This window comes from Neolamprologus brichardi, chromosome 7 (genome assembly GCF_056152115.1).
Source record: "Neolamprologus brichardi isolate AB-2024 chromosome 7, ASM5615211v1, whole genome shotgun sequence".
In the NCBI taxonomy this organism is placed as follows: Eukaryota; Metazoa; Chordata; class Actinopteri; order Cichliformes; family Cichlidae; genus Neolamprologus; species Neolamprologus brichardi.
In genome coordinates this window covers 53,767,007-53,794,478 of record NC_142110.1, presented here as the reverse complement: position 1 = coordinate 53,794,478, position 27,472 = coordinate 53,767,007, and the positions used below count along the sequence as shown (strand labels likewise).

General features: G+C 39.6%; 1 protein-coding gene across 8 annotated transcripts in view; it reads left to right on the top strand.

Moving 5' to 3' along the window:
* fcho2 (FCH and mu domain containing endocytic adaptor 2) overlaps positions 1-27,472 on the top strand; it is a 50,725-nt gene that overhangs the window by 4,774 nt on the left and 18,479 nt on the right. For all 8 annotated transcript variants that reach the window (XM_087843857.1, XM_087843858.1, XM_087843856.1 and 5 more), the window contains exons 2-15: positions 5,749-5,840; positions 8,622-8,696; positions 10,567-10,708; positions 12,203-12,355; positions 12,593-12,697; positions 13,973-14,071; positions 19,636-19,732; positions 22,875-22,919; positions 23,043-23,109; positions 23,209-23,233; positions 23,448-23,498; positions 24,136-24,195; positions 24,341-24,514; positions 27,039-27,063. In XM_087843857.1, the coding sequence (XP_087699983.1) occupies positions 5,749-5,840; positions 8,622-8,696; positions 10,567-10,708; positions 12,203-12,355; positions 12,593-12,697; positions 13,973-14,071; positions 19,636-19,732; positions 22,875-22,919; positions 23,043-23,109; positions 23,209-23,233; positions 23,448-23,498; positions 24,136-24,195; positions 24,341-24,514; positions 27,039-27,063 (1,210 nt within the window). The remainder of the gene's footprint in view (positions 1-5,748; positions 5,841-8,621; positions 8,697-10,566; positions 10,709-12,202; positions 12,356-12,592; positions 12,698-13,972; positions 14,072-19,635; positions 19,733-22,874; positions 22,920-23,042; positions 23,110-23,208; positions 23,234-23,447; positions 23,499-24,135; positions 24,196-24,340; positions 24,515-27,038; positions 27,064-27,472) is intronic.

Below are 27,472 nucleotides of genomic sequence, written 5' to 3'. Positions count from 1 at the left end.
GAGATTAAATTTTATATGATTTCACAGACAGTAACCCCAAATAAAGATAAACTGGTGTTTAGAAATAAAAGCTTAAAATGTTGTGCAGGAAAGGTGTCACAGAACCATTAGTCACCAATGTTTGTATAATTATTCTCTCCTTGGGCAGTTGTTCCATCAGCCATCTGGCTCATTTCCACTGACTTTAGATTTAATTCCGGCTTTAATAGTTCTCTTTTCTTTCCCCTCATGGGTGAAACTAGTATTACCTATTTTTTTGGTCTAAAGCATACAACTTTTTCTTTAGTTCCCTGTAGTCTGTGCAGTGTAGTGTATCACAATTTTCTCATTCTAGCACCTGTTTCTGTAATTATGGTACAACCAGCTGACACAGCTTGTTCTCTTCCCTTTTTTAATGAATTCAGTCAGTTCATAGGAAGCTGTCTCAGCTCGTCTGTACTGTTTGCTCAAACAAACCACAGTTGACGTATGCTAAATTCTCAGTAGGTTATCGTCCAGTTGGGGTGGGCACATTTAATGTGTGGTTGGAATATTAAACAAACAGTGTTTTCATTGATTACATCACAGACATGAGTGTAAAAAAACTGCGTCACTCTGGTATCACTTATATTATATATTTATCTAAAATGTACATATTATTTATATATCTATATGTATTTTTGCATTTCTCTCTACTGCTTTAGAAATTGATTCCAGCCTTAGCAATTGTGGGGAAAAAAACGCCCTTAGCTGTTTCCCGTGTTTCTTTTTCTTTTGTATTCATTGATATCAGGTACCAGTCGAACACAGGAGCTGAACAGAATGGGCTCTCTTCCTGTTGCCTTTCTGCTCTGTGTTTTCACTTACTTTCGTCACTTCCCTGTTTTGTAGTACGATTGGCCAGTTGTTAAATCTCTCTCTTAGTTTGTGTTTTAAAGTGTTGCGTAACATGTGGTCTCATAAACTGTGCTTCTTATATCTTTGACATCTAATGCATGCAGTAGTTTGCATGTCATGATTGCTGTTAAGTGGGGTAACAGCTAAACTTTTTTTTTTTTTTAACTGTTTTCTTGTTACAGTAGGAAGCACACCTCAGTGGTCTGCTCACTGGGGTAAATGTTGGCCAGTGAGCTGTGACCTGGAGAACAACGCTTTCCTTTTAGTGTGTATTTTATTTGTATATAGTTATTTTTGGAGCTTCTTGACATAAACTTCCTGAACATATGAGGAAAAAGAAAACTAAAGCCATTAGTTAATGCTTTAGCCTTTAGGCTAAACTGCTGACAGTGGATTGCTTCAGGAACTAGGAAATATCTGCGATGGCCTCGGCTCGAGGGGAAACTAAGCTGGACTGCAGATTAATACAAGACTGATGGTGAACTCTGGTGAACTGGAGTCTTCCCATATTGTGACATGCATTTTAGTTAAACTTTTCTTATTTGTATGTGACATCAGACAGCAGTTTTATCACCAACTGCGGGTTTATCAGCATTTATCGCTTTTACATTTAATTTCCCAAAATATCACAACAAATGTGCCAATAAAGTGTTCTTAGTCATGTTACCGTTATTGATTTTCCTTTGACATCCTTTGAGGCTTCTAGTAAGGCATGTGTCCTCCTGAGCTGAAGCAATGAAGAAGGCCAATAAGGAAGTAAAGCTGGAAAAAGAGGATATTTTTAAATCGAAAATAAATCTGATTACATTCTCTAGTCTGGATCTTTATCTTCTTTGTCTATGTGGCTGGGGGGGGGGGGGGGGGGGGGGGGGGGTGAAATTGTTCAACTTTGTCCTAAAGATCTATCTTTATGCTGTTTTCACATTTGTATGCCCAAGTTTAGCTTAAATATGTTAAAGAAGGTTATTATCAGTGTCTGAAAGCTATTGCTTTAGAGTAGGGGTCAAAAGACTCACTTTTAATAGAAATTTTTGACCAAAGAACTGCTTGTGACACCCTAAAACAAATGTAAGCATCATACAGAATGACATGTCCTATTAAGTTTAAATTAGCATGGCAACATTGCTAATAGGAGTGAAAAACTAAAATGTTTTGGCACGTGGACCAAATGTGAAGTCGAGGAAAAATCTGTCCTCCACATGTTTTAATCAAATAAAATTTGATAATAAATAAAAGCGGCCTAATAGCTTTTAAATTGGCAAAAATAAAAGAAATAAAGACATTGGCTAGTTTGAATTTCATTCTGATTGAAGTCCAAGTCAGTAGGAGCAGGTCTTCATTTTTTTTCTTTAGCTGCATATAGCAGTAAGTACTCAGACCTGCAAACCACAATAATAACAACCAAAACAAATTAAAATGCTAGAAATAGTTTATTTTCATATCATATTCTTGTTTATGCTTCTGTAGCCATAGATTTGCAACCCCTGCACAGGGTTAGAAATCGGGACCAGATCTATTTTCCAAAGACCAGTCATGCAAATACAAACCCATCATAATCGGTTTTATTCCGCCACATCTGATGGCATCAGATGGATTATTGATTGATTGATTATGCTGCCTTTGCAGTGGTCTAAACAAGCCAACTTTTCTATCAGTTCTAGTGTTTAATATTTCATTTCTGGGTTTGCTCAAGCATATGTCAGACATTGGCCGTGGCTGTCCCGTGCAGCTTTCTTTTGCTGTGAAGCTGCAAAAACACGTCATTGTCATTTCCTATAAACTACTTAACACAAGCCAATGTGAAATAAGTCATGTCAGACAACAGCAGTTTTGTAAACATATAAAATCTACACTCCTAATGCAGATATCATGTGCTGATATATGAACTGTGTGCAGTAGCTCAGTTCAGTCCTCTTTGTCCCTGTTGCCACAAAGGGTTGTAAGGTTGTAATGCTCTCTACTGGAATCGCTCTCAGGCTGTCCAATTCACTTCAATCTCCCTCTCTTTAGTTGTTGGCTAATTGTATTAGCTTCAAAGAGCCACACATTTGCTTGTACAATCAAAGCTAGGTTTTGTAGTCAGTGTTGTGTTTCAAATGGTTTTGTAATGTGTAACAAGCCTTGGCTGATCTGGTGTTAACCTCTAACTAACAGTCCCTGTTGCTCGTAAATTTCACACATTCCAGTTACCCTAAAGTGCCACTGCACTAAAATTTAGCAAACTATATTTACAAACAGAAATGTACAAGTATTGTCGACAACACTGTACATGTAGTGTACATTTACTGTCGTTGTTCGTTTTGAGATCAGCTACTGCACATAATATATGTAATTAGTAAGGATTTTAGGGTTATAAAAATAATTACCAAAAGATATATATGTTGATAATACTGCTACCCAGGTAGTTGATATATCAGTTTTTATCCAGATTGATTAACGTGTCTTGGAGGGGATAGGAAACAGACATACATGCACTACAGCCATTATAGTACAAGTTCAATCTTTTTATTTTACCCCAGTCACTCACAGCTGCTTTGGCCAAAGGCATTATGTTTCCAGGTTGTTCATCCTATTCTCATGAATGTAATATCTCAGCATCACCTGGAGGGGACTCATGTGCCATAATCATTCATTTTAACTCAGGGATGAACTGGCTCGACTTTGTTGGTCAAAGGTCAAGTTCAGCTATAGAGTCTAGCTTGTCCCAGGCCCCATTTTTAAAATATCCTCTAGCAGCTGCGTGAACAAATCCATGTAAGATTTGCAGCCAGTAAGCTACAAAATGCAGCTTTCTCATGTGCTTCACATTATATAAGGTGGTATTTTAATGCATGTTTTCCTGATCCTATTTCAGAAGGCATTTGTATTTGTACACTAAAGTGGAAACAGTACAAACAGTAATTTCAGAAACACTGAAGGTGAAGTTAGTGAAATTAATAACTAGGACAAGTCCCATATTTAAACTTTATTCAACTTCAGTGTGAGCAATTGACACAAGTCCCAGACAATTGACATTTGATAGGGTGGAGGGTTGTCCAGACAATCGGAGCCTGGAAGGTCAGTTAGTGACCAGCCATGAGCCGCAAAATAATATGCAATGAGCGCATCACTTCCTGTGTGGATGCCCTTTTAGATGAGTTATTTCAGACAGCAACAACTTATGACTCATATAGTTGTATATGAAGATGAAGAATTGTACTGTGACCTCACTAAACATTTTTATGTCATGAATTCTCATTTTTTTGTTTACTTTTTATGCTTTTGGGAGAATTAGACACACAGTAAGTTAAGTTCATCTTCTCTGTGACATCCTAATGTTTTACAGAACCTTTTTTCCGGGCATATTTTAATTCCATAAGTCTGCAATAGAAGTGGCAATGCGAACATAGTTTACATTTGATCAGATACTGAACTTTTCTATTCCTGCAAAATGTTCTATAAATATAACCGCCTGTACACATGCGGTGTGATGTGTGTTGACAGTTGTTATCTGTAATTTCAGTGATTTAGGAATTATACAGAAAATAGAGGTAGGAATAAACAGACACCTGGCGATCCAATATTGTGTTGTGATTTTTCCTAAACTGCAAATTATTCAAGATTCAAGATGTGTTGTGATGTGTGTTAAACTCTGTCAGTATCTGTTTTATACAATAAGCTAAAGTTATCTCACTTAAGTTATTTTTTTTGTTGTAAAATGAGATTGTCAATAAAACCTCCTGTTGGCATTAGATGAACCCTGATGAAGTCTTATATCATTTCAATGTCACTTAAATGAGTCAATTTGGTAATTAAATGCAATTGGTTTTTGATAATACAGCATTTAACTGTGATAAATAGTTAAAAAAAAGATATTTGTTGCTGTCTGCATAGACAGAAAATCTACTATTACAGTTGCACTCAGCAACCTTCCTGTTCTGTAGGAATGTAACCAGAATACAACCAGCTGGCAAACACTTGAGTCAAGTTGTGCTCATTGACAAAGACTCATTCAGACTAATGGCAACATGTTGGCAATCTTGACTACATTTATGAAGTAGATAACAATTATTTGCAGACATTTGGCAATCTCTTTGAGAGTGATTGCACCCAGTCCAAGTCAGACTGCGAAAGGTTGCCTCTTATTAAGCAACCTTTGCAATCATTTAGCAATCAGAAGTGGTAATGAGTGTGCAACACCCTCAAGTTTTGAACAACCATCCTATTCTTACTCATGTAACTGAGCCAGTTATGAGGTAGCTTTGTCAAGCTAGGTGTGTCCAGTGTTGGACGGTTCTTCGTTTGAGCTCATTTAATGTAAGTTTGCTGACTAATGTTGTCTCAGGATGGTGTAGTATGAGAGGGGCCCTCTTGTTCATAAGATTTAATTTTATTCAGTAAAATGTAGATATTTGGTGTGTTCCTGTATTGATGCAAAATATCACAACGTTATGGGTTATCGATTGTTCCGCTAGAAGACAATAATTCTGGTTAAAACAAAGTCTGCTGTTTTTCTTCTAGATCAATTATTTAGAATGTCTTTGCATTTTTAAAGTGCAACTGGACACTGTTGCCCAGTGGCATGGTTACAGCAGCACAGAAAGCTGTTCAGGTGTGTCTTTCATTGTAGGTTTTAGCCTTCGACCAGTCTTTTGTTGATTTGCTCATTTCTAAGTGTTGTTGCTCTTAAACATGGCCAAGATTAATATGGTCGACCGGAGTTTACTGCAGATGCAGATAGAAGCTATGCAAAAAATGAGAACGCTGCTGCTAGAAAAAGCCTTAACGGTAATGTGTAATCAATAGCAGACTTTGTGTTGCTACACTTAATGGTTTTTGCAGTGACTGAGCATCAACCTCCACGGTTTTTTTTTGTTTCTGTCTGCCAAACAGGGGGAAAAAAATAATGGCTTTGATGTGCTCTACCATAACATGAAGCATGGCCAAATTTCCACTAAGGAGCTGACAGACTTCATCAGAGAAAGGTAAGACACAGTGTTCTGGTACGCATCAAGGGCACAATATGGTTAATCTAACACACTGAACACATTACTAATTAACTGGTTGCACTCTGTCTAGCTCTTCAATACATGTCTTTCCTGTCCATGTGGTTTTTTGGTATTTAAAAGTCTTTCTAAGGCTATAACCTGCACGTCCAGTTCCTCATACTGTGTGTATAATAACACGCAGATTCTTTGCTGACACTTCCATGAATATCCACGTTGAATTTGCAAGTTTTTTACACACTGTAACCTTGAACCACACTGGGGTGTTAAAGGGCTTCGACTAATCATACAGAAATATCTATTAGGTCTTCATATGTCATAGTCGATTGAGTGATTAAGTTCAGTGGGTTTTTTGGTTGGCGAAAGCAAATAAGAAAAATAAACCAGTGAAGGTGAAACCTCACAAAAAGCCATCTATATGTGACTATCATTTGAAAATGATTTAATTGTTGCCAACTGTTTCATTTGTCCATATTGCTGTAAACTTACACATCCTTTACCACCTCCACGATGACTCAGTTCTTTGTGGGAAGAGGTGTGAGCTGGCTCTGGAATTCAGCTGTGGATTCCACTGTCTGTTCCTCCTGTTGTTGAGGAATGCACTCAACTCGCTTTGAGTTGATCAGATTACTTTATTGAAGGATAAAAATAGAATTTGCGCCGTCGTGATCAGATTCCCGCTTCATGATTATTTTAATCAAAAAGTTTCCCAGTAGAAACATTTCCAAATATCTCTAAAACAATCATGCTACCAGTCATATTCAACAACAATTAAGTAATTATTTACTTAGCACAGTCATTTAACATGTTTATTTTTCCAATAATTCCACATCTTTTTATTATTCTTATTTCTTTGGTGGCAGGTTTGCTGATAGGAAAACCACCACCTTCATATTTCTTGCCACAAGCTGTTCCAACAATTGTGACGCTCACCTGGACTTTTTAAAGCGTCCAGTCTCACTTTGATGTTTTTATTTATTTAACCTTTATTTATACAGCTAGTCCCGTTGAGACTCAATGTCTCATTTAAAACAAAGACCTGTAATAAACATAATAAATAATCTTTCAGATTTTTGACTTTGCTTAAATATTAATACTCCTCCTACTCTGCAGGTGTGCTATTCTTTAGTACACTAAAATTAATCAATGCATTATTCATGGGGGAGACAGAAGGTCAGTTAGTGTTTTACTTACTGTGTGGTTATGCTGCTTTGTGCCAGCTTCATAGTCAGCTTGGTCTTTTACGTTTCACAGAGTGTTTCAAAATCTGCACTATGGCTTCCTCTGCTGGGGAAAGCAGCTATGTGCACTGTGTGTCTGTCAGTTAATGAAATCTTAAAGGGACACACACACACCACACACACACAACAGTGTCTGCTAATTAAACTTCACGTGGAGTAATGAGAGTGATCCACATTTTCGCTCTCAAAAATACTACCAGTCCATTACTAGCAGCTGTTAGGTCCCAGTGCTTGAATATGGTGCCTATTTTCACGTTTGTTTGAGCTTAAAAAACTGAACGAGGGAAAGGAGAAACAGGCGGCGTGGAGTCCGTTTCTCATTTTCAGCAGAAGAGGAAGTAAAGCGAGAAACAAAAAGCACCCTTGTTAACGTAAAAATGATCAATTATTAAGCTTATAGTTATTCACCGTGAGAGAATGGATATCAAATATGGAAAAGAAAGTGTCTTTAAATTTAAATTCACTTCCCTGTTATGTGTGTCACACAATAAGCGTCAAACACTGTAGACTTATTCACAAATGTATGACGCATTGTTTTAACAATTTATGCTCTACATTTTCATTTGAAGGACTTAAAATCAACCAACAGTCACTTTTAAAAATCCATTGACGTATGTTGTTGAATAAGAAGTTAAAAGGTATTCTGAGGTCTAATGTGGTGGAGGAGCTGTCCAGTAATAGTAATGGTTGTCAAACTTGTATGCGTCTACAATGTGTAAGCCCAGAATTTAAATATTAGCTTTCACATGCCCTATTTCAGAAGTACAAACACGAACTTCCTTAGGGTTAATGTAATGGCTGTAGTTATGCTTGGGAGCATTTATAACATGATAAAGTTTAAAAAACGAATTCCCAACCCTGGCTAACAAAAGATGCAGAAGAAGAAGTGCAGGCATCTCCACCGTGCTGCAGACAGTGTCACAATATCCTGTGCGTGATTATGTGTGTGTGCGTGTGCCTAGGCTGGGTGCGTGCATTTGCCTATGTGCACATTTGACCTGCTTCCCCCTGGCTGACCTCGTTCGGGAGACCCAAATGCAAAATTCACGCTTTCACTACAACACCGCTGCAGTTTTTTTCCCCCCACTACTGTCACTTTGTTACAGAATACAGGAATAAAAGGGAAATTGAGAGAAGCATGCAGTTCAAACACTAGCTTTCATACTCTGTCATCTTCCACATGAGGTTTATGAACAAATCCCAGGCCAAACCACATTTATTTGCCCACACACGGTGCATGTGGTCAAACATTTATGCTGCGAGTTCTAAGTGGGTGTTTCTGGCCTGGACGTGCAGATTCTTAGCGACGTGCCCTGTTTGAGCTGCAGCCTAGTTGCAAGTGAATTGGAAAAACTTTATCATACTCTACAACACTATCCTCTAGTTTTGAGAAGAATAATTGTTATTTTGACATTGTTGACATAATAGTATAAACTCATGGTTATTTGAACAGTTTATTTAAAGTCATGCTTATATATGGTGGTGTTGTGTTTAATTTCTTGTTCTTGCTCTCTTCTAGGAGTACTATTGAGGAGGCCTATGCCAGGTCAATGACCAAACTTGCCAAGTCAGCTGGCAACTTTTCTCAGCTTGGGTTAGTACTAGAGATGGCACAAACCACTTTTTTATGTCCGATACCGATATCATAAATTTGGATATCTGCCGTTACCGATATGAATCCAATATAGTGTGTTTTTTAATCAACAAAACTGTTTTTTTAAATATCTTGCTGCTTTTTGTATAAGTTCATACTCAAGTTAAAAAACAAAACAAAACACTAAAGCTATTCTGTTAAACCTGTATGCAAAAAATACACTGCACCCAAAATATTTCATAGTTCAGCAATACTGATCAATCTAATAAACGTAAACCTACTCCAGCCTCCCTATTCTGGTATTTTAAAGAGTAAGCAACCTAACTAATAGGGTTGCAAAAAAAAAATAGGGAACCACCCACCCTCCACCTCGTGATGCTTAATCGGCGTAATCAACTTTAATTTGATGCAGTGGGGGAAAAAAATGCGCAGAAATAAATTATTTTTCAAGAATAATTAAATAGATTCAACATCTTTCTTCAACAGAACTGCAGACTGCACAGATGGTACCTTCCCAAAGGAAAAAGTAGTATAGCTTACTAGGGTATATTAGACTTAATAGTTACTATATACAGTAATGGACTTCTATATATTTTACATCAGATTAAAACTTTGGGTGTAAGATTCAGATAATTATTTATTAAAGCTAGACATTTTAAATGAGAATAAGAAAGAAAAGTATGTCTTTGTGCCCCCCTTTTCCCTGTCAATGCCCTATCGGCCCCCCTGGCTAAACTTTGCTAGATCCGCCCCTGCACAGTTACCAGCCGACAGCTACGTAGAAAAGGATCCTGGTGTAGAAAGTAATATTAAATAAATTCTAACAACAGCTTATCAAACTTAAACGTGCTGCTGTTGTTCAACCGCTGGTTTCCTCTTTCTGGCGCGAAGTGGGCGATAAACACACAAGAGAGACGGACTCACGACAGAAAAGCCGATCAGCTGATCATTAATCAGTTTCATGATTGAAGTAGAAACAGGAGAGGGAGGGAGAGAGAGAGAGAGAAGAGGCAGTCGCTCCATATATCGGTTATTAAGCTTAACGCTTTACTTCTCCCTGGGATAACTTCCTCAGAGATGAAATGCCGGATTGGAGGCTCCAAATAAACACAGCAGCTCTATCACGTGAGCACACTGCTCCGGCTACGGTTATGAGCTGAGTTATGTCATGTCTCAAGTTTTTTGAGGTGCTTTTTGATATTTAATGGATCGGATTACATTTTTTATTTCCTTCCGATATCCGATCCAGTAATTTACGTCAGTATCGGACTGATACCGATACATAATATCGGATCGGTCCATCTCTGGTTAGTACCAGAGTTATTATCATTGTTTTGTGTTTTCTAGTTAGTTTTAATTTGATTTCGTTTTTAATTGTTGTTGTTTTTTATTGAGTTTAGTTTCAGCTCGTTTGCAAAGTGGCTTTTTTAGTTTCAGTTTAGTTTTTGTTGTTTGAAAATGTTTTGTTTTTATTCCTGTCGGTGTTAGTTTTATTCTGTTTTAATTATTATTGTATTTATGACAAATGCCAGAGCCAGGATTTAGGAAATTCAGCAAAAAAAGCTTTTTAAAAGCAGCTGACTCACATTCTTCTAGACAAAGCCTCAATAAACATGTCCATCAAAGCCTCATCAGGTAGTTTGTAAAAATAAATGTTACCAAATGATCCATTCTCAAAACCATATGTAGGATATTTTCTAGATTATTTTATTTTATTTAGTTTTACAATTTAAAAAAATCTTTTCAATTAGTTTACTTTTTAATTTTTTTGGTTAAATATAATAACCTCGATGCATATGACTTTCTAAAGAAGATGCTTGAATGAATTCATATGAATTTAAATATGTAAATATTCTTTTCTTTATCACAGGACATTTGCTCCGATGTGGGACGTGTTTAAAGGTTCAACAGAGAAGCTGGCCAGTTGTCACATGGAACTTGTGAGGAAACTACAGGAACTTATAAAAGAGGTTCAGAAATATGTGGAAGAGCAGTCCAAAGCACACAAAAAGGTAAGGACATTTGGTGTTGGAGAAACTGTGAACACCAAATACTGATACAGTGCAATATGATGAAGTCAGTCTTCTGATTTTCTATTTGTGTGCTTTTAAAGTGTAAAGTACAAAAAACGTGTTTTTCTTTCTCAGATCACTTGTAGAAAACCTTTATAGCTGTTTCCAGTATTGCTTCAGATCCCGTGTTGTCAGAATTCCTTATAATAATAACAACTTTTCACTTTCTGATTAATCTACACAACTCTGTACAGACAGCAAATAGAGAGTGGAACCTGATGTGATATTAACTAATTCATTAACTAAAGATAGCTGAAAGTGACACACATTAAGCAGTTACAGTGAACTGTTAGCTAAAGTTTCTTAGCATCAACCCAATGATTACTTTTATGTGGCATGTTTTCTGTGTTTTTGTGTCACATTCAGCCAACTCTTGCATCAAAATATTCTCAAACTTTCCAAGTTGTTCTAAGCAAATTTTCCTATTACTCTGACACCGCATGAATGCACAGTAAGAGAACATTTTGAACCATGCATTTTTGATACTTACATTCCTGTAAATACTAATTGAGGTTTGATACTAGCATTGCACCAATGTGTTTTTCTTTCAGTTAGATTACAGTGGTTTTCTGCTCCACTTTTGACACAAACTCGTCTTCACTGAACAAAATTAACTATTTAAATTTAAACCCATTCTAACCTTCCACCATTACAAATTGTTTCACACTCTAGTGATTGTCCTCAGTCAAAGAAGCTGAAAGTAAGCCATGTACAAGAGAGGGGATAAAGTTTTGGTGGATTCCATCTTGACAAAACCACGGTGATGTGCTTGTGGTGTCGTTCTGCGAGGCATTTCTTTACACCTCACTCTGCCTCCTCGTTTTGTTGAGACGCAGGATGAACTCATATTTGATGCATGAAGCCACGGAGCACAATGTAAAATAGGAGCTCGGCATTAGGGGAGTTGTGTTTGTGCTTAGAGCATGACAAAAAGGCTGTCACAGTTTCCCTTGATCACTTCCCCACAACTCCCTGCTCCTCTCAGCTGTTTATGTTTCTTGGCTCTCTTGCTAAAACAATATAAGACTGTATTTAGATAAATGTGTTCATAACATAATATGATAAAATACTTTACATTTTTTTCTTTTATATCCAGTGATGTGCGCATTACAACATAATGATGTCATAATGAGTACATACGAGGGTTTAGGGATGATGCTAATTAGTAAAACAGATGATCAAGCAAGGTTTTTTATGTGGTTTTAGTGTTCATAAGCATTACCCTCCATTAAAGACCTCTTTTTACATCCATGTGAATGACGAAAGGCTTTAAGAATGGATCAGATGCTTTGAGTTTATTAATTGCTAGTTGCTATACTGTGCCAAAGGCACATGCAGCCAGTTTGCACAGACACATTCAGACACATTCAAACTCGCATCTTAAACAAGGCGTGTTGTTATTAGGCTTACCCTATACGACATGTGTGTTTTCAGACAAAAGAAGAGGTGGCGTCTACCCTTGAGGCCGTTCAGAACATCCAGAGCATCTTCCAGGCTCTGCAGAAGTCCAAGGAGAACTATAATGCCAAAATTGTGGAGCAGGAACGCCTCCGCAAGGAGGGGGCCACCCAGAGAGATGTAGACAAGGTGGGAGGCCACACTCGCACGTACACACTCCCACATAATCATGGTCTGGTAATAAGGCATGATGAAGTGCTTTAATAGAGGAGTCTATACTGAAAGTTCAACCCCAAAGGCTTCAGATGTTAAGTGGAGATCGGTTTTCTTGCCATTTTTTGTCAGAGGAGCCTGAAAGACTGACAGTCATTGTCTCCAATATACAAACACTTGATAGTCATTTATCTGTTTGCTTATGCTCTCCAGGCTGGAGTGAAAGCCAAAAAAGCCACAGAGACCTACAAATCATACGTGGAGAAATATGCAACAGCTAAGTCTGAGTTTGAACAGAAGATGACAGAAACTGCACAGGTATTTATTAGCTGGTTCTCTTTCCTTCTTTGTGCATGTGCTTTAATCAAATGCATGCTCACAAACTCTGTTTTTTGTGTATCTCTGTGGTATGCAACACTTTTGTTGGTAAATCTGTTAGTCCTGTGTGTGCGCGCACATGTGTGTGTCTGTTCCACGCTTTGAGCCCTGTATCATCTCCAGATTGTGTTTTTTCCCCCTTAACGGAATCATTGTGTAATTGAATCCATCTGAAGCGCTGATTAGATAAACTCCAAATTAAAATCAGATCAACAGAATTTGGTCTCAGTATCCTCCTGAACCGCAGCAGCGCTGCCACCAGAGCTGGTTCCAGTTAGCCCAGTGGTTTTGTTTTCCCCTATAGAAGGCAGCATTGCCGCTTCCCCCGAATTACAGTCTACGGCTCATCTCCAGCGCAACACATGTAGACGTGTATTATAAACACTGAACACATGTGCTCTCTGACATCACCGTGTCGCCGACATGTGTGTTCCCTTTGACTGTCTGTGTGTGAGCCTGTGCGAGCTGTCATCATGGCAGAAGACAAAAGCGCAGTTTTATTTTGCATGCAAGTCTCTGAAGTGTAGATGCAGAGGCCGGATGCTCTTTATCCGGTGTTTTCGTGGTCAGAAAGGCTCAATCCCCCCGGTCCCCCTGCGATTTTCCAGTTTATGATTATTTATACTCATTCTCCTTGGTTTACCCTCAAAGCCCCGAGTCACACACAAATGGTAAGTACCAGCATTTAAGTTTGTGGTCCACACCATACTTGAAATGAATCCTCATCACTATATGTCACGTAGAGAATTGAGTCTTGGTGGGAGGAGCTATATGTGCTCCTGAGCCAGAGACCACCCAGACACACACACACACACACACAAAGAAAGTTACAGGAACCAAATACAGAAGCAAAGTCTCACATTTGGCCTTTGACTTGTAAGTTTTTTTATACAGATTTTTTGGCATGCAATGAATTTGTTTTCAATGAAGCTTTTTTTTTTTTTTTTTTTTTTTTTTTACTGCATAGAGACAGATTGCACAAATAGATTCCTGTAAGTGACAAAAAAAATATTTTTTGGTTCATCAGCTGGTTAGAAAGAACTAAATGTCCATAGATTTTTGTTAAATGACGTAGCACGAACCTATTTCCTTTAATGTATGCTGACCACATAATTGTATATACATAGTTATCCCCCCAAATACTAATTCTTAACCAGGTGAAGCCTTCTTAAAGTGACATCGCTGTGCCATTAATATCATAACCCTGTCTTACAGAAATTCCAAGACATCGAAGAAAACCACATTCTCCACATGAAGGAGATCATTCAGTCGTACTCGTTGTATGTGGATGAAACACACATTCAGATAGGAGAGGTGAGTATGTACACACGCACACACAAACACACACACACACGCACAGACATTCCTGTGGGTGGAGTAGGTGTCTCGCTGACCTGAGGCTGTGCTCACTGGGTTCACTGTGCGTCATATCAATTAGTGTCGTCTTTGATCTCGCTAATAATTTAACCGAGGAGCAGGAAATGGTCCATTCATCCTTTTATGCCGAGCAATTAGAAACTGATCAAAACTCCCTCTCAGATCAAAACTCCCTCTCAGTCTATCGAAAGCACCTCCACAAGGGCAGAGACTTTGCCAAATACTGTGTATGGTAGTAAAAAGTGCAGCACGGGCCTCTTTTTCCTCTCTGGAGCAGTGTGTTTGGGTTTGGCATCAAGCACAATTGTGAAGGCTTTCAAACATCATTCAGAACTACATCAATCAGTATTCAGTGTGAACCAGAGATTGCTTTTCATTTATTTATTTAGCACTCATACTTAGCAGTGCCACACAGAATGCCTAACTACAATCTGCTGCTCTGTTTCATTAATCTGTAGCTGCTTTGTGCTAACGCTGCTGCTGTAGTTCCCTTAAGATCTGTAGAGGGCGACGCAACTCCACCAAGAGAATCAGAGTCTAGCTGTGGAAAGTCTAAAAAAGAAATCCTCTTCAGTGTACACGGCTGGGAATAACATTGTCTCATAGGTCTAAGGCAGCACAAAATAAGCTTTCATCACTGCATACTTATTCACCGGGTCTGCAGGGATTCATGCTGACAAGCAGACGTGCAGATAACATTGTGTGTTTGCATATAACTTGATTAAAAATCGAAATTATTTGTGCCGTTCAAGTTGTTTTAGTGCCCTTATTTTCTGTTGTTGGATGTCATTTTATTGACATGTCATTGTAGCCACAGGACAACTTGAAAAAAATGTTTTATTTCAATACGCACATATTTTACAAACCGAAATGTTTTTCCACATAAAAGCATTTCAGTTATTTGGAACAATTTTTCTTGAAAGGCAATAATATTATTAATGACAGTGAAAAAAAAAAATTTGTGGTTGAAAGTCAGCAGCTAAAGAACTGTTTCACATTTTCATTTAAATGATGACAAAAATCTGCAAGATGTGAACTCTCTGATTTTAAACAAGTGTTCTCAGTTAGAAGTTCTACAAATGTATTCTAAAGGGGGTGTAGTATTGAACCAAGCCTCAAACATTTGTGAAAACCACAAAACTAAAGTCAAACGTTAGAAACTGTTTCCTCTTTAGGGTTCATCACGATGTAGATACAGAGGTGATGGGCAGAACCGCAGCATTGCACCTCCACTAATCTAACCCCTACCATGAGGCAATCTTTATGTTTATCAGTTCATCGGTTAGCCAGACACCTGCTTATGAATATAAACAGGTGTTTATAAATCTTTCATAAAGGATTTGATCAGTTGTTTATGTTAGTACACCACCAGTCATACTGCCATCAGGGGCCTGTTAAAGTAATCACCAGGTATACAATCCCACATACATGCTCACAAATATCTACAAGGCTTCTGCTAGTAGAAGAAGAGAGTGTAAAACTATTCAACATATGTACATATGACGTAAAAACTACTGCTTCAAGTTTTTTTGTTTTTGCACATTTTTTAGAATTAAATGTTTAAGATCACCAAACTAATTTTATTATTGGTCTAAGATAACCCGAGTAAATACAAAATATTAATTTAGTTATTAAATGGAAAAGGTTATCTAAATGTACATGTGTGCAAAAGTAATTGACCCAACTGTTAAATCATGAAGTAACTGTAATTACCATAACCACATGTTTAAAAAAAAAGCTGAGTTCAACTTCACTAAACCTCTAGGGTCAAGAAATGACTTAACTAGAACCTGTCTGACAAAGCGTGAAGTAAGATTAAAGCTCTCAGAGAGCAACACATTATGGCACTATCAAAAGAAACAGCCGAGAAACACAGTCAGCGGGGAAAGCTTTACAAAGCAGTAGTGGTGAACCTTCCGAGGAGTGCCTGTTCTACCGAAATTACTCCAAGGGCACATCAACGACTCAATGAGGAGGTCACAAAAGAGCCGAGAACCTTATCTAAATAACTGCTGGCTTCACTTGTCTCAGTTAGGGTCAGAGTTCATGATTTAACAATAGGAAAGATAATGGGCAAAAATGGCATCCATGGGAGAGTTCAATTTGACAATGCTGACCAAAAGAACACAAAGGCCTCATCTCATATTTGCCAAAAAACATCTTGACGTTCCCCAAGACTTTTGGGAAAATATTCTGTAGCCTGACGAGACAACAGCTGAACTTTTTGGAATGTTCGAGTCCCGTTAGATCTGGTCTAAAGCTAACACAGCATTTCATAAAAAGTACATCATACCAGCAGTCAAGCATGGTGGTGGTAGTGCGATGGTCTGGGATGTTCTGGGGCTGCTTTGCTGCTTCGGGACTTTGATGGTTTTCCATAAGGGTTAGGGTTAGGGGTTAGGCTTAGCCCTTTATGGAACCATGAATTCTGCTCTCTGCCAGGAAGTCCTGAAGGAGTATTTCCACCCATCAGTTCGTGTCCTGAAGCTCAAGAGCACGTAAAAAAGACAGCAGCAAGTCCACCTCAAGTCCACTTTTTGAATGGTTCAAAAAGTGATCTAATCAAGGTCGTTGACTCAAATCAAGTTGAGATTTTTTTTGGCATGACCTTAAACAGGCCGTTCACACTTAAACCTTCCCAATGTGGCTGAATTAAAACAATTCTGCAAAGAAGAGTGAGCTAAAATTCCACAGCAGTATGAAAGACTCATTGCCAGGTATTGCAAACATATTATTCAAGTTCCTGCTGCCTAGGGTGACACAAGGGTTCACAGGGGCTAATTTTCACATAGGGACAGGTAGGTTTGAATAGATTTTTTCCCCTTAATAACTGAAATCATCATTCAAATACTGCATTTTGTGTTTACCCTGGTTATCTTTGACTAATATTGAAATTTGTTTGGTCAGAGGACCCGATGGCGCCAGTGTCCGGCAGTCTCACCTCTGTCAGTGCGCCCCAGGGCAGCTGTGGCTACAATGTAGCTTGCCATCACCAGTGTGTGAATGTGTGTGTGAATGTAGTGTAAAGCGCTTTGGGGTCCTTAGGGACTAAGTAAAAGCGCTATACAAATGCAGGCCATTTACCATTTGTTTGAGCTAAAAAAAAATCCCAAAACAAAACAACAAAATCAGGTAAATAGTTTTTCCACAGCACTCTGTGTGTCTGTGTTTAACATACTTACTACAGTTGTTAGTGTTGTTGCCATTTTCTTTAAAATACAATTTTTATTGTTTGAGCTTTTTGTTTTTACTTCTTTTTTTTTTTTTACCTGTCCTACATAAAAAAAATTTAAAAAAAAAAGAAGAAGAAAAGAAAAACAGTTGCCACCTGCTCATCATTGGACGCAGATGGTACAAGCCTGGTGAAGGGACCATTTTCTTTACCGGCACTACTATTGTATCATGCCAGCAAAGAGACTAGCACACACAAACACACAAAAACCGCAGTGATAATATTAGACATACAAGTTTCTTCAGACAAGCTGGGTAGGCATGGGAGATTTGAAAGGTATGTTTGGTCCATATTTGAGTGTGGTTTGCTGTTCAGAGAGCTTTGAACTCACATAAGGGTAGTTGCGTCTGTCTGTGTGCGTGCTGTGTTTGTTTTGGTAAGTGAGCATTTGTGTGCGAGCGAGGATACCTTCAAGGCAGATACATGTTTCGAGCATGTGGGCGAAAGACTCTCTGGGACGAGTTTTGTTGTTTGTCTGTGTGTGAGAGCGAGAGAGGGAGAGAGATAGAGATAGGGAGAGTGAGGCTTGATGACATTAGTAGCCTCCATCATGGCAGCAGCACCTGACAGATTGCGTGTACTGTACTGAGCACACTTCCTCACCACTGCAACCTCCCTGCCCCCACCTCCTCAACCCGACCCCCACCAACATCCTCTCCTGCCAGGGCACAGAAGGCTAATGCACTCCACCTCGCCACAGCGGCCCGGGGGGCAAACACATATGTGTGCGTATGCGTGTTTTCGATAGTGGAGCCACTCTGCGCTTACAGTATCACGCAAATCTAAATGGTTTTGTTGAGATGGCTCAGTCAGTCAGTTTCACTTCCCCCTCACTAAACACACAAGCACATACGCACATCCAAAACAAACAAGCAAACACTATCCTTCCTCTCACACTACCCAAAGGGTATCTCAGTGCCAGCAACAATGATGCAACCTGACACAGGAGAATGCCAGTAAAGTACAGTATTTCTCCACATCCAAAATAAACAAAACAAATGGTTTTAAATGCCGACCAAAGGCAACACAGCTCATATCACTGAGGAACAGCAGGAAGCTCTCCGTTCCTGTATATCATAAAGCAAGTGGCAGCACTAACCTATTGCTAACCATTCCTATCATCTGGGGGGCAACGGTCAGTATTTTGGGGCTTTCAGTCGAGACTTCTTGGTGTGTTCATACAGTACTTGTCAGTAGAAGTCGGACCACAAACAGACTACTGCTGAAACCCAGAAAATCTCCAGTCTCACAAATCTTGTTACTTGTGTCAGATATGTGCTCATAAAGATTATTAAGCGAATGGCACTGGTTTCTGTCATGTTATAATCAAACATATTGACATTAAAAGCAGTCATTAAGTTTAACGTGCCTCATTATAAATGACCTATCAAACAGAGCAATTTCTCCTTGTTTAATTGATTCAGTTATGCAGAGAAAATATTTAAAAAGAGGAATCCAAAATTGCATACGTCTGCCAAGCCAGTAAATTAACCTTCATGGCATACATCAGTTGAGCCTCTGGATCCAAAAGGATGTCACCTCTGTGATATTTACTTGTCTCTCCCATTTTTTTCTCTATTAAATGTATTTGTCTGCAAAGTTATGATGTGAAAAGCAACAAATGGTTTCTGGATTCCTGCATTCTGATGGGCTCCAGAAGTCACTTCTGACTTGGGCCAAGCCCCGGGTCTTATGAGATTTCCATGTAAATCAAAACTTTTTGAATAATTGTGCCCACAAACAAACAGACAAAGCAAACTGCTCACATCCCCCTCATTTTGCATGGAGGTAATAATGTGAATCACTGAGTTGAGAGGGGGTTCTAACAGTGCTGTAGCTACAGTAAAGATCAATTCTTGGCTCGTGATACTGAGGGTTTTTTTTCATTTGTGTAGGTATTTGCTTGTAGAAGGTAAAGACCTTTTTTTCAACTTTTAAGTAGTACATTGTAACTGAGCTATAGCTACTGCACAGTGAAAAAACAGGCCAGATTTTAGAGGAAAATATAATCTGGCTTTGCAGGCAGCACTTAAATATGCACATCATCTTCTTATCACACTTTAAGAGAAATGTTACCTGGCAAGTGGTCCCAAGTGACCTCTTTTAAAAATTTGTTGCACTGAATAATACAGGTAACAAACCAACTCTACCATTAGTTGACCAACTCGCTCTAGCACTACATCAGTTAAAAATCACCACAACCTCATTTAAAGAAGACTATACATTTTAAGATCATGGGTAAATCTGATTTCTTTTTGAACCTTTCCAGGTCCACCATGAATTTGTGAGGAACATCGAGAACACATCAGTTGAGAGCTTAATCCAGAAACTGGCTGAAAGCAAAGGAACGGGCAAAGAGAGACCAGGTAAGCCGCCGGGGTCCTGTATGTTTTATTAATTAATATTTGTCAGTGTCTGTACTGTGTGTTAAGAAATTGTTGCCAGGGGTATGGGGGGCTTCTTTCTGACCCAGGCTTGTGGAGAGGGGAGGGGTATATAGAGAGGGGCAATTAGTGGTAGGAGAGAGGGCCATCAGAGTCAATCACAGTAATCTGCTGTAAAGGTAGGCAGGCTTGGCATTCCAGTAAGCATGTGACACACGGGGGGCTTTGCTGTGTTCACAGGCTAAGCAGGCATAACCAACTTCTTCAGGAGGTCAGGGCTCAACAATAACTCTTGTGTAAACTTTGCCATGCCACAATAATCAAGGGAAAACTCCACAGACTCTTTTGGCTCCACTCCCTTACCTCCCTCTCATTCACGCACACGCACTCATTCCCTTATCTCCTTGGTTGATATTTTCCTTCTTTTACAGCGTCTCTGACGTATTGTTTTTTTTCTGGCATTAGCCTCTGTAGTCTCATCATGCAACATAGCTCAAAACCCAGTCTGAAATATTACAAGCTGCCCTTGTGCACTTGTACTACATCACGTCAGGTCACGGGCGCAGAGGGGTCACCTCTGCTGTGTTTGTGTGTACACAAACGGTGACCCCCTGTGTCCAGACGCTGCATCTAAGAAGTGGTGGCCTTCATTTGTTTGGACAGCAGTATTAATTGACGCTTAAAAAAACGGTCAGAAAATTCCTTCCCCGTATCAAACGCGTTCATTAGGAATTGCTCACCAGCCCTGGCCCTGTCAGAAAAATAACCCGTCAGTCCCCGTGATGAAATAGCTGAACGGATGGCCGGTCTGGAGCCTTTAGAGAGAGAGAGAGAGGTTGAATAAACTTTCTATTGCGGAAACAATCCCAAAGTGACACGCTGCGAGGCAGGGGGGGTCGGCGTGTTCAACGATATCCAGCTGAGCTGTCAACTGGCGGCTGGCCAGACACGCAAACCACTCCACCCCTCTCTCTGGCTCCCAGTTGCCATGTGAAGCATATGCAATTTAAAAAAAAAAAATCCATCTTCCTCTCATGCGTGACTGCATGCTTCCCTCACAGAGAGTAGAAAGAAAAGAAACATCTTCCCCTGTATAAACAAAGTCGTCTGTCTGTTTAGGAGATGCTTAAACAGTTCCTAATGTCTGTCCAGATTTAGGTAATATTCATGCGTCTGGTGTTTAGACATTTTCGGCTGTTTGTGTGGATAAATATTGTCAGATGGGATCGCAGGATGCTGGTGGCAAAGAATTCCTGCTCCGCCTGGGTCTCATGCAGATTCCTACAGCCTTTTTTTTTTTAAACATCCCGATGGCACTGAGTAATCTTTCAACCCCGTCCACTACTTTTGTTTGACTATTTTTACCACTGATGGGTAAATAAACACTGATGTCATAAGTTAATGATGTGTTTCTTCTTCTTCTCCTTATAAAAAACACCCAAAAAAGCAACACTCGACATATATATTCACTTGTTCTTAAAGCTGATTGAACAGGGATGATGAAATTATCTCTCGCCTCCTTCTGTGAGTCTTCTTGAATGAGCACGCCAGGGCTGCTTTGATTGGCACGAAGCTCTCACTCACTCAAAACCCACAACAGCCCTCCGTGCTCCGCTGTGTGTTTGCCAGCAGTGCCGATATTGCACAGTAGAGTAGACCGGTCATCGGTGTGCTTTATCCACTCCACTTGCTCGCATGCCTCTCGTGACTCGCCGCTTCCCTGCGCTTCAGTCGGCATCGCACACTCAGAACAATGCGTCGATTCTGCTCGCGACTGGCCTCTTCTTGGTGGTGGTGGGGGGCAGGGGACTGCATTGGACTGCTGCTGTGTATATTTTGAGTTAAAATATCATTAGCTTTGTTGTTTTCAGGTCAGGTCCTGTTAGTGTATTGCAGATTTCGCCGGAGGGTCCTGCCCCGTCTTTCTTTCTCTGTATATCTTTCTGTGCCTCCTGTTAATCTTGTGTACACTCTTAAGCTTTCTAGGTATGTGCAGTATATCACCCATTTCTTTCATGTCACACATTTTAAGAGCTAATAGTCATAGTCACATTGCCATTTAAAATCATTAATTAACCACTGTTTGTTTAATTGTGTACCTAAGAAGGTGTGAGTCTTTTAAATGGATTGTAACTACACACGAATACAGAGGCACACACCGCCTGATCTAGTGGATTTGGCTGATTGACACGTGCACGCATTGCATGCCTTATTTCTCATTTGTGTGAGTGCCTACTCAGCGTGACAATCAAAGTGCAGGGCCTTAGAGGCAAATATGCATAATTGAAGAGGAGTTAATTAGGCGTAAACATTGTTGTTTTTTGTTTTCTCATCATTTAAATGATGTGTCCAAATAGCCAAAAACTATTTTGTTTTTTGTTGCTGTTGTTTTTGTCCATATAAAAGCATATCTGGTTTCACTCCAAATGATGCACTGATCAATTGCTGGAACCGATTTAAGGATTTGCTTGTTAGCCAAGGATGTTGCAGCGATTTCAGTCGATCATGTTTGTTTGTTTATGGTTTGTTCTTTCTCTCGCCGTTTTCTACATGTGGGAGTGAAGGAGAAAAGGGCGTTACTTAAAGCTCAAGAGCAGATTTGTCTGAGTGTCTTTAAACACTTCAGCGCATGTAATGTTGCACTCGCTTGTCTTTTCCGTAGTAGGGTTTAGTTGTGCGTATGTCACGCGGCCGGGTTTAGTTTCACCGCAGTTTAGCCTTCACACCTGCCGCTTGCTGAAAATACCCGAGCTCCTGCAAGGATTTGGAATTGGTTCATGGTTGCGGTGAGGTTTTGTGCTTAGAAGCGTCTCTCTGTGAGGAAGATTATGTGACGGTGTAGAGTGGGGCTTCGTGTCAACCAGGAGGGATTGTGCCATCTCTGTAAGGGCCACCAGACACACAGTTGACTCTGCTATTGACCCTGTCTGCCCTCTGGGAGCAGCCTAGCTTTGTTTGTATACACTCGCTGCATTGCACGGCAGACTGCGTGTGTCTGTGTGTGTGTGTGTGTGTCTGTGTGATCATTGCGTGATTCACATTCACAACGTTCACAGCAGTGGGTCATTGACCCTTTGTATGTCAAATGAACCTAAATGATTTATTTATTTTTTGGTCTCATTAGGACCCATTGAGTTTGAGGAGTGCAATGTAGCTATTGCTGCTGAAGGTAAGCCTTTTTGTAAAAGAAGAAACACATTTGAGGGACACAAATATTAAATATGTCTGAAAACTGATGCTTTTTAAAAAAAATCTGTGGTTAAAGCTCTTCATTTTTTTAATATATATTAAGGAGCCAAACCCAGAAGAAGAAAACTATTGATCCCAGGTCGGAGGAAAGACAAGGACACAGACTCTACGTGAGTAGAGACTCGTATTTCCAGTCCACAGCACAATTTATGCATCTTCACTTATCTTCACTTCTTAGTCATGATCACGTGACCATTTGTGTCTTCCAGGGAGTCGACAGAAGTCGAGGCTGCTGTGAGTATAACTTTCACCGACACAGACCGCGACTATAATCTTTGAGTTTCACCCTGTTGTGTTATCTTGATTTCAGACAGCAGGAGGTGGAAAACATGTTCTGTTTTAATGATTTTCCGGTCACTTTCTCCATCTCTCTGTTCCCATTCGTTTCTTTTTTTTGTGGATGTGCTTGTTCACGTATTCATGTATTCATCCCTCTCTGTGCTTGTAGAACACCGCCAATGGTGCGCCGCCTGGATACTTTGCAGACATCCAGAATGCTGTAAGCAAGCTATTAACCTCACTCTTACACATGGTGTCTCTTTCTAACACATGCGCAGCAAATATTCATACCGACATAGATAATGCATTTCATTAAAAATCTTAATATCCTATAAAACTTGTCCCTAATGGTACAAGGTATTGTGTGATTCCGCTGAATTTACAGTGCTCTCAAATTTGGTTGTGTAGGATGAGATAGTGAGAAATCACCATAATATCACCCCTTTCACCCGGTCTTTATTTGTTTTAGGTTGTTTTATGTATCTATAAATATGTGTACCGATTTTCATTTGTAGTATATTTTTTATTATTTAAAGCCTCAACAAACACCATGAATGATTGTACCCATTCATTTACAACAATTTTATATCTAAGCAAAAACACCATTTTAGACTTAATTGGAATTTTTTGCCTTTTGAAGTTAGATATTAATCAACCTTCTTTTTAAAATGTATCATTTACAATTTAACATGAAGTTTTAGCAATTTTCTGAACACATTGACAATGAATTACTATTCGAAAAATAAAGTTATTTTTATCTAGTTTGAAATGAGCAGCATCCTGTAAAATTAACTTTGTGTTAACTCAAAACAAATTGTGGAAGAAAGAAAAATTGTATCCTGCTTGTGTTTTTGCAGAATGTTCCTCAAGTTGATGAAGAGGGTTTCTGCATCAGACCAGAAGTTAATGAAAACGATATCCTTTTTTGTTTGTCTCTCGCTTGTTAGACACGTTGGAGTTGTTGGGTTTTTTTTTAAACAAGACTAAATGAAACTCAGATTTATGCCCATGTTTCTGATCTGAGGTCGTTGCCATTATCCTCCTTAACTTCTCTGCTCACATGCCAAAGAGAATTCCTTCTACTCGTCCAGCGACTCGGAGGACGAAGACGAACCCAGGAAGTTCCACGTGCAGATCAAGCCCGTTCAGCCAAACAATGGCGTTCATCAGAACCAAGCCAACATTGATGAGCTCAAGGCCTCCATTGGAAACATCATCCTGTCGCCTTCAACCTCGGTACGGCTCGTGACACTCTGACGATAATAATAATAATAATAATGGAATGGATTTATATAGCGCTTTTCAAGACACCCAAAGCGCTTTACAATGCCATTATTCATTCACTCTCGCATTCACACACTGGTGGAGGCAAGCTACGGTTGTAGCCACAGCTGCCCTGGGGCAGACTGACAGAAGCGAGGCTGCCATATCGCGCCATCGGCCCCTCTGGCCAACACCAGTAGGCAGTAGGGTAAAGTGTCTTGCCCAACGACACAACGACCAGGACAGAGAGCCTGGGGATCGAACCGGCGACCTTCCAGTTACAGAACACCAAATAGTAAAATCCTCAAAGATAAACTTGTTGCTACCTTGCCCTGCTGCAGAAGGAGGCTACTCTGCTTGTGTAACACTAGAGGGCATCACGAGAATGTAAAAACGTCCTCTCGTAGGGCAGATTAAACTGCCATTTATCAAAGGTGTTTCCGATTGGTTACTCTTTCTTGAAGCTATTATTTTTTACATTGAAAATCTTTATGTTTATTTTACATGCTATATTGTTTTCTTATTCATTGAGGTTCATGTTTGTGCAATTTTTTCTTTTTTTCTTAGAATTTAGATTAATATCAAGCAACATTAGGATCACTTATTCTTTCATCTTCTTTTCCCAAATATTAAGAACTCAGAAACAATTTTTGAGTTAAGTGTGTGATGTTGCTGTTTTTTACTCTCGCACGCGCACACACACACTCTCAGCTCTTTAGGGAATGTTTTACAGCAATGCTCTGCAGTCTGCACACACACACGATCTGTGACCTCAGTCATGGAGCTCTCCATTCAACTCCTTGTCCCTCATCATCTCTCAGTCTCTGAATCACTCTCTGGCGCTCCATGAAAATAGCCACTGTCGTTAAACTTTAAAACCACTATGGCCTGTGTGCAAACGCACAGCCTGTGTGCACTGAGCTGTTGTTGTTAATGGTGTTGTGGAGCGGCCGAGAGGGGCGCGCTCAGTGTTGCTAAGGGGGTCTAGTGGGTTTCACCCGCCTCGCTCCCTGGCTGCACCATTAACCGATTGTCACGGCATCCTCTTTCCCAACTTTGGCCGTCTCTCTCAGCCTCGGCTCTCATTGCTTTTCCTCCTCGCCATTTGCGTCGTATCTCACTCTGTTTTTCCCCCCTCTCGTTTCTTTCTTTGGTTTTACTCTTTGGGTTTTATTGAAGCCCATTTATTCTAGACAGGACTCTGTTGTGGTTATTTATGAATACTTTATGGGGTTCGTTACGTAGTTTTGACAAATGTTTCCTTTTTTTTTCCCCCACCGACATTAATTATAAAGATAACTTTCAAGCTTACAGAGATGTTTTTTCTATTAAGTGCAAAAAAATAAATAATTTTGATTGGGAGTTTTAACCTTAAACCTTGTCTGTCACCGATTTGTAGTTGAACCCACCATTAAGTTCTCATCTCTGTCACTACTGATTTGAATTGAAATACCAGCGTAGTCTTTACATTGTATATGCCCTCATTTTGTTTATTTTCTGCTCCCTCTGCCTATTTTATATTTACACAAAGCTGAAAACATATACTCCATCCAAGATGATGACAAACATTGCATCATCTGGTGTGAATTATTGATAGATTTTTTTCCCCCATCAGTGCTCATTTTTCTGTCTTTTTTTTTTTTTTCATTTCTCCTCCTGTTTCGTTTCCCCTCCACGGTGTTCCCTTTATTGAAATAGCAATGGAAGTCGTGTGTGTGTGTGTGTGTGTGTGTGTGTGGCCAGCAATAGCCATAATTGAACCCATTTGCCGCTTAGCGCCTGTGGGACTAAACCCTGGCCTCGCAGCTCAACGGTGGTTAAATGCTTTTGCTATGTTCCTTAAACCCATTTTGTTTCTTTTTTTTGTCTCCCCCGTCTCCAACCTGACCTTTATTCTTGTAAGAAATAAATTCTTCGGCGAAAGTGTTGGACCTGAAGAGTGCATCTCACATAGGTTGTGTTAACGCAGTTGGACCTGGGAAGATTTATGTCGCAGGAAAAGGAGAGAAAAAAAGAATCTGTAAAGGAAGCTGGTGAAGAGTTTGAGGCACGCTCTGTGCTGTCTCTGACTGATCGTTATATGGGATTACGTACACGGTTTTGCGCTGCTGAATTTTTCACCCTAGGTTTAATGTCTGGTATGTGTGAGTCGAGAGTAGTCCTGTGATTTACTGTCTTGAACTCTAAGTGGAAAAAATTCCCTTTGCCAGTGGGAATAATTAATAATACAATTTTAACCAGTGTTAACACGTATTTTAATAGGTATTTGCTTTTTTTTTTTAATCCCCAGAGAAAGTTAGGGATCCATTCAGCACCGCATTGCACTTTGTAGATCCATTCTCCCTTCGTGAAGTCCAGTTTGAAGAGCGTGAACACCTCTTTCTTGTCCTTTTTGTCCTTTTGTTAACAAGTAAACAAAGTTCTGACATGTATCGGTTAGTAATTGGCTTTGGGATATATGCATCTTTGATTAATCATTGTCTGTTTTTGCTTTCAGGGACAGATGCGGAGGAACCAGTCCAGTGAGTATTTTTTTTCTTCCTGACCTTTTCTTTATCTGTGTTGCTACATGACTGTGAAGGATGAAGTGGAGGGGGGCTCGACTGCACAACTCCTCGACCACGTTTTTCCTGGCCCGGGTTGTTTTTAAAGGGGTTGTCTTTAAGAGGGAAAATCCAGAAATCTAGCCAAAACCAACACGTCCCGAGAAAAAGTAAATAACTGTTCCCTTCTATAAATCTGAGCTCGGGGGATATTTCCCTCCAATGGTACAAATAAGATTAATTGCTTAATTGACTGTTTATGTTTGGACATGTCAGAAATTATCTTTTCCCTTCTGCAAGCTGGCACAGTTGTGGGAGTTTTGCTGAATTTGTGTATGTCCCCAAGAGCTTATGAAAACGTGTTTGTTGTACTCCACGAGGTCTTTGA